General features: G+C 37.1%; 1 protein-coding gene across 7 annotated transcripts in view; it reads left to right on the top strand.

Moving 5' to 3' along the window:
* The window catches only part of LOC112253677 (phospholipase D1-like), a 28,549-nt gene extending 17,053 nt beyond the window's left edge, over positions 1 to 11,496 (top strand). For 6 of the 7 annotated variants that reach the window (XM_042319515.1, XM_042319512.1, XM_042319514.1 and 3 more), the window contains 15 exons: positions 1,738 to 1,819; positions 2,369 to 2,479; positions 2,634 to 2,825; positions 6,537 to 6,759; positions 6,960 to 7,088; positions 7,356 to 7,474; positions 7,571 to 7,684; positions 7,757 to 7,867; positions 8,517 to 8,605; positions 9,063 to 9,176; positions 9,253 to 9,302; positions 9,402 to 9,539; positions 9,834 to 9,987; positions 10,234 to 10,351; positions 10,445 to 11,496. In XM_042319515.1, coding sequence (XP_042175449.1) covers positions 1,738 to 1,819; positions 2,369 to 2,479; positions 2,634 to 2,825; positions 6,537 to 6,759; positions 6,960 to 7,088; positions 7,356 to 7,474; positions 7,571 to 7,684; positions 7,757 to 7,867; positions 8,517 to 8,605; positions 9,063 to 9,176; positions 9,253 to 9,302; positions 9,402 to 9,539; positions 9,834 to 9,987; positions 10,234 to 10,351; positions 10,445 to 10,669 — 1,969 coding nt within the window. In that variant the 3' untranslated portion in view covers positions 10,670 to 11,496. Of the gene's footprint in view, positions 1 to 1,737; positions 1,820 to 2,368; positions 2,480 to 2,633; positions 2,826 to 6,536; positions 6,760 to 6,959; positions 7,089 to 7,355; positions 7,475 to 7,570; positions 7,685 to 7,756; positions 7,868 to 8,516; positions 8,606 to 9,062; positions 9,177 to 9,252; positions 9,303 to 9,401; positions 9,544 to 9,833; positions 9,988 to 10,233; positions 10,352 to 10,444 lie in introns of those variants that run through there. The other variant, XR_006083100.1, reaches the window with a different exon arrangement.
* The last annotated feature ends 565 nt before the right edge of the window (positions 11,497 to 12,061 follow it).

Below are 12,061 nucleotides of genomic sequence, written 5' to 3'. Positions count from 1 at the left end.
GTGTTGGAGCGTGCCCTGGCTATCTGTAAATGATGTCTGAGTGTTGGAGGTATGTGCCCTGGCTATCTGTAAATGATGTCTGAGTGTTGGAGCGTGCCCTGGCTATCTGTAAATGATGTCTGAGTGTTGGAGCGTGCCCTGGCTATCTGTAAATGATGTCTGAGTGTTGGAGCGTGCCCTGGCTATCTGTAAATGATGTCTGAGTGTTGGAGCGTGCCCTGGCTATCTGTAAATGATGTCTGAGTGTTGGAGCGTGCCCTGTACACCTGGCTATCTGTAAATGATGTCTGAGTGTTGGAGCGTGCCCTGGCTATCTGTACATGATGTCTGAGTGTTGGAGCGTGCCCTGGCTATCTGTAAATGATGTCTGAGTGTTGGAGCGTGCCCTGGCTATCTGTAAATGATGTCTGAGTGTTGGAGCCCTACTGCCTCTGGCTATCTGTAATGATGTCTGAGTGTTGGAACGTGCCCTGGCTATCTGTAAATGATGTCTGAGTGTTGGAGCGTGCCCTGGCTATCTGTAAATGATGTCTGAGTGTTGGAGCGTGCCCTGGCTATCTGTACATGATGTCTGAGTGTTGGAACGTGCCCTGGCTATCTGTAAATGATGTCTGAGTGTTGGAGCGTGCCCTGGCTATCTGTAAATGATGTCTGAGTGTTGGAGCGTGCCCTGGCTATCTGTAAATGATGTCTGAGTGTTGGAGTGTGCCCTGGCTATCTGTAAATGATGCCTGAGTGTTGGAACATGCCCTGGTTATCTGTAAATGATGTCTGAGTGTTGGAGCGTGCCCTGGCTATCTGTACATGATGTCTGAGTGTTGGAACGTGCCCTGGTTATCTGTAAATGATGTCTGAGTGTTGGAGCGTGCCCTGGCTATCTGTAAATGATGTCTGAGTGTTGGAGCGTGCCCTGGCTATCTGTAAATGATGTCTGAGTGTTGGAGTGTGCCCTGGCTATCTGTAAATGATGCCTGAGTGTTGGAACATGCCCTGGTTATCTGTAAATGATGTCTGAGTGTTGGAGCGTGCCCTGGCTATCTGTACATGATGTCTGAGTGTTGGAACGTGCCCTGGCTATCTGTAAATGATGTCTGAGTGTTGGAGCGTGCCCTGGCTATCTGTAAATGATGTCTGAGTGTTGGAGCGTGCCCTGGCTATCTGTAAATGTTGTCTGAGTGTTGGAGCGTGCCCTGGCTATCTGTAAATGATGTCTGAGTGTTGGAGCGTGCCCTGGCTATCTGTAAATGATGTCTGAGTGTTGGAGCGTGCCCTGGCTATCTGTAAATGATGTCTGAGTGTTGGAGCGTGCCCTGGCTATCTGTAAATGATGTCTGAGTGTTGGAGCGTGCCCTGGCTATCTGTACATGATGTCTGAGTGTTGGAGCGTGCCCTGGCTATCTGTAAATGATGTCTGAGTGTTGGAGCGTCCCCTGGTTGTCCGTCAATAAAAGAAATAAGAATATTGTGCCGTCTGGTTTGTTTAATAAAGGAAGTTGAAATGAATTATTATTTAACTTTAACTTTTTATACTTAAGTATATTTAAAACCAAATCATTTTTGAGATCAACTGAATCATATGTGATGTACGTCGACTTCTTTTCAAATATTTTGGCTAAATATTCATCCCTGGAGCTAAACAGACACTGTACAATGCAAAGTAGTTTTCTCACCAAACTGGTTGAACAGCTTACCACATTTCACTAATAGGTTTTGGTGTGTGTGCGTGTGTGTGTGTAGGTTGAGTCCAGAGATCTTCCTGAAGAGGCCAGTTGTGGAGGGAAACAAATGGAGACTGGACTGCATCCTCAAACGCAAAGCGGTAAGTTACACTTGTTATTCCAGATAACATTTATAACCACTGATACTGCAATATCACATGTTAGCTAATATAATAGGATGTTGGAATTGGCCCATACACCCTCTCTCACTCTGTCTCGCTCTCTCTCTCTTTCTCTCTCTCACGTTCTGTCTTTCTCTCTCTCTCTCTCTCTCTCTTTCTCTCTCTCACGTTCTGTCTTTCTCTCTCTCTCTTTCTCTCTCTCACGTTCTGTCTCTCTCTCTCTCTTTCTCTCTCTCACGTTGTCTCTCTCTCTCTTTCTCTCTCTCACGTTCTGTCTTTCTCTCTCTCTCTCTCTCTCTTTTTCTCTCTCTCACGTTCTCTCTCTCTCTCTCTCTCTCTCTCTCTCTCTCTCTCGTTCTGTCTTTCTCTCTCTCTCTCTCTCTCTCTGTCTCACTCTCTCTCTCTCTGTCTCTCTCTCTGTCTCTCTCTCTCTCTCCTCTCTCTCTGTCTCTGTCTCTCTCTCTCTCTCTCTCTCTCTCTCTCTCTCTCTCTCTCTCTCTCTCTCTCTCTCTCTCTCTCTCTCAACAGCAACAGGGGGTTCATATCTTTGTGATGCTGTATAAGGAGGTGGAGCTAGCTCTGGGCATCAACAGTGAATACAGCAAGAGAACACTAATGCACCTGCACCCCAACATCAAGGTAGGAGTGTGTGTCTGTATGTGTGTGTCTGTGTCTGTATGTGTGTGTCTGTGTCTGTGTGTGTGTATGTGTGTGTGTGTGTCTGTGTGTCTGTGTGTGTCTGTATGTGTGTGTGTGTCTGTGTGTGTATTAAATGTGTGTGTTTTTCCTTCAGGTGATGCGCCACCCAGACCATGTGTCGTCGTCTGTCTACCTGTGGGCACATCACGAGAAGATCATCGTCATCGACCAATCAGTGGCCTTCGTTGGCGGGATAGACCTGGCGTATGGTCGCTGGGACGACCGAGAGCATCGCCTGACAGACGTGGGGAGTGTGACACGCTCTGTTGCCCTGGAGATGGAGCAGGTCAGACACAAACTTGGAATAGCAAAAACCTTTTGAGCTTACATAAGAGAGAAATACATAATAGATAATACATAATAGATAATACATAATAGATAATACATAATAGATAATACATAATACATAATACATAATACATAATACATAATAGATCATACATAAAACATAATACATATTACATAATAGATAATACATATTACATAATACATAATACATAATAGATAATACATAATACATAATACATAATAGATAATACATAATACATAATACATAATAGATAATACATAATACATAAAACATAATACATAATACATAATAGATAATACATAATACATAAAACATAATAGATAATACATAATAGATAATACATAATACATAATAGATAATACATAATACATAATAGATAATACATAATACATAATACATAATACATAATAGATAATACATAATAGATAATACATAATACATAATACATAATACATAATACATAATACATAATACATAATACATATTACATAATACATAATACATAATACATAATACATAATACATAATACATAATAGATAATACATAATACATAATACATAATAGATAATACATAATACATAAAACATAATACATATTACATAATAGATAATACATATTACATAATACATAATACATAATACATAATACATAATACATAATACATAATAGATAATACATAATACATAAAACATAATACATATTACATAATAGATAATACATATTACATAATACATAATACATAATAGATAATACATAATACATAAAACATATTACATAATACATATTACATAATACATAATAGATAATACATATTACATAAAACATAATGCATAATACATAATACATATTACATAATACATAATACATAATACATAATAGATAATACATAATACATAATAGATAATACATAATACATAATACATAATAGATAATACATATTACATATAAACATAATGCATAATACATACATAATACATAATAATACATAATAGATAATACATATTACATAAAACATAATGCATAATACATAATACATAATACATAATAGATAATACATAATACATAATAGATAATACATAATACATAATAGATAATACATAATACATAATACATAATACATAACATAATACATAATAGATAATACATAATACATAAACATAATGCATAATGCATAATACATAATACATATTACATAATACATAATACATAATAGATAATAGATAATACATAATAGATAATACATATTACATAAAATAATACATAATACATAATACATAATACATAATACATAATACATATTACATAATACATAATACATAATACATAATAGATAATACATACATAAAACATAATGCATAATACATAATACATAATACATAATAGATAATACATAAAACATAATACATAATAACATAATACATAATACATAATAGATAATACATATTACATAAAACATAATGCATAATACATAATACATAATACATAATAGATAATACATATTACATAAAACATAATACATAATACATAATAGATAATACATATTACATAAAACATAATGCATAATGCATATTACATAATACATAATAGATAATACATAATAGATAATACATAATAGATAATACATACATAATACATAATAGATAATACATAATACATAATACATAATAATACATAATAGATAATCCATAATACATAATACATAATACATAATACATAATAGATAATACATATTACATAATAATACATAATAGATAATACATAATACATAATAGATAATACATAATACATAATACATATTACATAATACATAATAGATCATCCATAATACATAATACATATTACATAATACATAATAGATAATACATAATACATATTACATAATACATAATAGATAATACATATAATACATAATACATAATAGATAATACATATAATATAATACATAATACATAATAGATAATACATAATACATAATACATAATAGATAATACATATTACATAATACATAATAGATAATACATAATACATAATACATAATACATAATACATAATACATAATACATAATACATAATACATAATACATAATACATAATACATAATACATAATACATAATACATAATACATAATAGATAATACATAATACATAATAGATAATACATAATAGATAATACATAATACATAATACATAATACATAATAGATAATACATAATACATAATACATAATACATAATACATAATACATAATAGATAATACATAATAGATAATACATATTACATAAAACATAATGCATAATACATAATACATAATAGATAATACATAATACATAATAGATAATACATAATAGATAATACATATTACATAATACATAATGCATAATACATAATACATAATACATAATAGATAATACATAAACATAATTACATAAAACATAATACATAATACATAATACATAATACATAATACATATTACATAATAGATAATACATAATACATAATACATAATACATATTACATAATACATAATAGATAATACATATTACATAATACATAATAGATAATACATAATACATAATACATATTACATAATACATAATAGATAATTCATAATACATAATACATATTACATAATACATAATAGATAATACATATTACATAATACATAATAGATAATACATAATACTTAATAGATAATACATAATACATAATACATATTACATAATACATAATAGATCATCCATAATACATAATACATATTACATAATACATAATAGATAATACATAATACATATTACATAATACATAATACATAATACATATTACATAATACATAATAGATAATACATATTACATAATACATAATACATAATACATAATACATAATCCATATTACATAATACATAATAGATAATACATAATAATACATAATACATAATACATAATAGATAATACATAATACATATTACATAATACATAATACATAATACATATTACATAATACATAATAGATAATACATAATAATACATAATAGATAATACATAATACATAATACATATTATAATACATAATACATAATCCATATTACATAATACATAATAGATAATACATAATACATAATACATAATAGATAATACATAATACATAATAGATAATACATAATACATAATACATATTACATACATAATACATAATCCATAATACATAATCCATATTACATAATACATAATAGATAATACATAATACATAATACATAATAATCATAATACATAATACATAATAGATAATACATAATACATAATAGATAATACATAATACATATTACATAATACATAATACATAATCCATATTACATAATACATAATAGATAATACATAATACATAATACATATTACATAATACATAATACATAATACATAATACATATTACATAAAACATAATACATAATACATATTACATAATACATAATACATATTACATAAAACATAATACATAATACATATTACATAATACATAATACATAATACATATTACATAATACATAATAGATAATACATAATACATAATACATAATAGATAATACATAATACATAATACATAATACATATTACATATTACATAAAACATAATACATAATACATAATACCACAAAAATAAGTGACCATTACCTTTATTCCCACCTTCAGTCTCAGAGCTCTGCCCACCATCCCTCCAGTAGGGGAGTGTCCTCTACTGATGGTGCCGCCAATAGCAACGGAGGCAAACAATCACTGCCTGGCAACCCAGGGGTGGAGCTTCCACGGCTGAAGGGGATTGGACGAACCAGGAGGATGCACTTCTCCCTGGTCAAGCACCTCCACAAACACACTCTGCAGCATGCAGACAGCATCAGCTCCCTGGACAGCGCTGGTACGTGTGTGTGTGTGTGTGTGTGTGTGTGTGTGTGTTGAGGGGTTGTGCATATGTGTGTCACTGATCTGACCCCACTCTCTTTCTCTGTTGTGTTCTTTCTCTCTTGTGTGTGTGTGTGCGTGCGTCCCTGCGTGTCTGTGTGCTTGCATGCGTGCGTGTCTGTGTGTGTGTGCGTGCATGTCTGTGTGTTTGTTCAGACAGTGGTTCAGTGCGGAGCCTCCAGACAGGTGTAGGAGAGCTGAGGGGTAACACCAGGTTTTGGCATGGAAAAGACTACTGCAACTTCGTCTACAAGGACTGGATACAGCTGGAGAAACCCTTCGATGGTAGGACACACACACACACACAGACACACACGAGAGAGAGAATGTAACAGAGAATGACAGATAGGGGGATCAGACCAGTTACACACACAACCCCTCCCTACCACACACACACAACCCCCCCCACACCACACACAAACACACACACACACTCACACACGCTAGCGTACATACTACATTCTTTGACAGTAGTTTTCCTCTAGTATGTGGATATAATGGTAATAACACCTCATTTATCAGATCAACTGTTGATGTGTTCTCTCTCTCCAGACTTCATTGACAGGTACACCACTCCCAGGATGCCGTGGCATGACATCTCCTCTGTGGTCCATGGGAAAGCTGCCAGGGACGTGGCCAGACACTTCATACAGCGCTGGAACTTCTGTAAGGTCAGACACAGCACACACCCGTTACCGTACCTCAAGTGCCTAGTTGAACTGAGAGCCACTTTTCCACGTCTGTCTATTCTCTCTTTCTCTCTGTAGATAATGAAGCCTAAGTATCATTCTCTCTCCTACCCGTACCTCCTGCCCAAGTCTCACAGCAGTGCCAGCGAGCTGAGGTACCAGGTGCCCGACTGTGTTCCCACTAGAGTACAGGTAAGACACACACACACACACACACACACACACACACACTGCTGACACACTAACATGTGTTGTCCTGTCCAGGTGTTGCGGTCAGCAGCTGACTGGTCAGCGGGTATTAAGTATCATGAGGAGTCCATCCACAACGCCTACCTCCAGACTATCGCCAGGAGCAAGCACTTCATCTACATAGAGGTACATACACTGTACATACTACTACATTACACTGTGTAGCACTGCATCCAGTACACTCTACATAGAGGTACATACACTGTACATACTACTACATTACACTGTCTAGCACTGCATCCAGTACACTCTACATAGCACTCCTTAGTACTAGCAAGCCATAGCACCTCAACTATGTATAGGTGCATATACACCTTATAACATGACATAACACTACATACCTTACAGATCACTACATAACAATTCCAGTGAGTGACCCTACCTTCTTCCACTTTAGCACTCTTCACCTCCTCTCTCTCTCTCTTTTTTCTCTCTCTTTTTTTTCTTTCTCTCTCTCTATCTCCTCTCTCTCTCTCTCTCTGTCTCCCTCTCTCTCTCTCTCTCTCTCTCTCTCTCTCTCTCTCTCTCTCTCTCTCTCTTCTCTCTGTCTCTCTTCTCTCTGTCTCTCTCTTCTCTCTGTCTCTCTCTCTCTGTCTCCCTCTCTCTATCTCATCTCTCTCTATATCTCTATCTCTCTATCTCCTCTCTCTCTCTCTTCTCCCTCTCTCTATCTCATCTCTCTCTCTCTCTCTCTCTTCTCTCTCTCTATCTTCTCTCTCTCTCTCTCTCTCTTCTCCCTCTCTCTATCTCATCTCATCTCTCTCTCTCTCATCAGAACCAGTTTTTCATCAGTTGTTCAGACAACAAGATGGTCTATAACAAGATCGGAGAAGCGCTCATCGAGAGGATCCTCAGAGCTCACAAGTATGTCTGTGTGTTGGTGTGTGTGTTTGCGTATGTTTTAGTGTGTGTGTGTTGGTGTGTGAGATGTGTAAGGTGTGCATGTTTGTTGGTGTGTGAGGTGTGTGTGTTTGTTGGTGTGTGTTTTAGTGTGTGTTTGTGTGTGTTTTAGTGTGTGTGTTGGTGTCTGAGGTGTGTGTGTTTGTGTGTGTTAAGGTGTTTGTGTGTGAGGTGTGTGTGTTTGTGTGTGTTTTAGTGTGTGTGTGTGTGTGTGTTGGAGTGTAAGGTGTGTGTGTTTGTGTGTGTGTTTTAGTGTGTGTGAGGTTTGTGTGTGTTTTAGGGTATGTGTGTGTTGGTGTGTGAGGTGTGTGTGTTGTTGTGTGAGGTGCGTGTGTTTGTGTGTGTTTTAGTGTGTGTGTTGGTGTGTGAAGTGTGTGTGTTTGTGTGTAAGGTGTTAGTTTTAGTTTTTATCTCTCTGTAGGGAGGGCAAGAAGTTCCGTGTGTACGTGGTGACTCCACTACTTCCTGGGTTTGAAGGTGACATCACAACAGGGGGAGGAAACGCCCTTCAGGCCGTCATGCACTTCAACTACAGGTGACACACACACACACACACACACACACAACATGCAGTGTTTTCATTATTAACTGAACTCTCCTATCCTCTTCAGGACCATGATCAGAGGTGAATACTCCATCATCTCCCAGCTGAAGAAAGAAAGTAAGGATATTCACACACACACACACCTCCAGTGGGTGAACTCCATATGGTTCTGTGGTCTGAGAACTAACCGTGTGTGTGTGGATGTGTGTGTTCCAGTGGATGAACTACAGTGGATGAACTACATCTCGTTCTGTGGTCTGAGGACCCACGCTGAGCTGGAGGGACGCCTGGTCACAGAGCTCATCTACGTCCACAGCAAGATGCTCATCGCAGACGACAACACCGTCATCATCGGTAGGTGTGTGTTGGGGGTGGGGAGAAGGCGGTCTTGTGTGCATACGTATGTTTTCATGAAGGGATTTCAGGGAGTGAGAAACAACAAGTATTCAACATGTTTCATATTCATATAACAAGCATGACTAAGAATTTCCAGCGTTCACAAAGTGATGCTGAGAGTTGGATGGAGCCTCACTTTTTATTCTTGATCCCTCTGCTGGTGAATGAGTGAACTGCAGCCTCTGTGTTCATCCCATTGGCGTTGGCTGCAATCTGATGCGTTTTCTGTGTGTATGTGTGTGTCTGTGTTAGGTTCGGCCAACATCAACGACCGCAGCATGTTGGGGAAGCGTGACAGCGAGGTGGCGGTGATCATTGAGGACTCTGAGACCGTTACCGCGGTGATGGACGGACATGAGTACCAGGCTGGACGCTACGCACTGGCGCTACGTCTAGAGTGCTTCAGGTACACACACACACACACACACACACACACACACACATACACACATATATACACACACACACATATATACACATACACACACACACACACACTTATATACACATTGACACACACATACACACACATACACACCCACTGCAGCTATGCCTTGGGTGGTTTGGGTGTGTGTAACTGTTCTTTTGGACCTCATCTGATCACTAAGACAGTACACATCTCATTGTGTGTGTGTGTGTTCTCTCCTGTCAGGACTATCCTTGGAGCCCATATGGACACGACCATAGATGTGTCTGACCCTATCTCTGACCACTTCTATAAGGATGTCTGGATGACCACCGCTGGACGCAACGCAACCATCTATGAGAAGGTGTGTGTGTGTGTGTGTGCGCGCAACCTGCTTTATGAAAGAGATTTTTAACTAACTTTTCTCTCTCATTCTCCCTCCCTCCTCTCTCTCCAGGTGTTCCGGTGCCTGCCGTCCTCCCTGGTTCGTAACATGTCTGAGTTAGAGAGTTACCAGACGAACCCAGGCCTGGCCCAGTCTGACCCAGGTAAAGCCCAGGAGGAGCTAAGGAGGATCAGAGGGTTCCTGGTTCAATTCCCTCTGGACTTCCTCTCAGAACAGAACCTAATGCCTTCTGTTGGGACCAAGGAGGGCATGGTGCCTACTGAGATCTGGACCTAGAGGACTAGATACACACACACACACACTCAGGACAAGACACACACACACTCAGGACAAGACACACAACACACACACACACACACACACACAGACCACTGCATTGAACTGTGGATCTTTAGAATGAAGTTGAACTCTGGACCTCCAGCTGATAGCTGACAACTTAAACCACAAACATGGAGGACCATGATGCTGCTTGGCGCGTCGCATCCACAACTCAGCCAATGAGACTGATTGCCACGTGGACTAATGAGGAAGTGCAGGGTTCTCATATCCATTCAGGAGGACGCAGCGCTACAGGATATTCAGATAGAAATATATTGTGTAGAGCAGATCATCACTTCTCATCATGTAGGATAGGGACCTGGTTAGCTCCATATTCATATATTTCTATCTGCAAATGTATAGGTTTAGAATGTTTCACCTGACTGAATACACCTGAAAATGGGTGAAGAAAATGAGCACCTTATTCCAAGTAGAACCTCCTTCATTTCTAAATGTTTTGTCCTGTTTTGTGCCTTCTGAACACGACCCTGGACACTCCTATCTGTCACCTACTCCGTTGGTTATGCATGTTCGTATGGTCGTAGCACTACGTAAGCTTACATACTGTCTTTAGCTGAAGTGCCTAAAGTTCTGTTATTTCTTTCTAGAATGGAGGTTGTCTTTGAGAAGAACACATGTAAATGTTTACAATCTAAATATGGAATTGTTCTGTAAAATCGTAATTGTAAAACGAGACTTTTAAAGCTCACCATAAATGTCATGTTAAATGAACCACAAAACTTCACGATTAAAAACTCACTGAATTTCAGCATGATTCGCAACTACCTACGGCCTTCGGTCTTCTGCCTTTATGTATACCTACTGTTCTATCACGCTTTGTAAGTATTTGTATTGCCAATTGTATACATAATGTATCATATTGCCAATTATTTAATTAAATCATCAATCCCATAATTTCTAAATACATTTTCAATATGCTTTATTAGAAAATCAACTTTATTGGAGAAACTCGAGTGCTGTTCTGGTTCTCAACTGCCAGATCTATTCTACTGCAAGGATGGCTGAGATGAACACATAACCGATGGGATGTTTTTACCAATGTCAGCCCACACCAGCCAGCAGAGGGCGCCACACACCCATCTATCTCTGTCTGTCTGCACTTGCGTACTTAAAACTTAAAATGTACTTAAAACGATTGATTGATTAACGTGAGAGGAGGAGCAGGCTCCAGTGTAAAATCCATGATGTACCATGGTAGCTGTATACACCAGCTCTGCTCAGGCACCCTGTGGGAGGTGGTTCATTTAAAATCCTTCCTTACTTCATTATCGCTGTGATGCAGCTGCTTCTCTCTCTCTTTTGAGAAATGCCTGAATAATTTGTTGCGGT

The sequence above is a fragment of the Oncorhynchus tshawytscha genome, unplaced genomic scaffold (assembly GCF_018296145.1).
Source record: "Oncorhynchus tshawytscha isolate Ot180627B unplaced genomic scaffold, Otsh_v2.0 Un_scaffold_1528_pilon_pilon, whole genome shotgun sequence".
NCBI lineage: Eukaryota > Metazoa > Chordata > Actinopteri > Salmoniformes > Salmonidae > Oncorhynchus > Oncorhynchus tshawytscha.
This window is presented reverse-complemented; position numbering and strand designations above follow the sequence as displayed.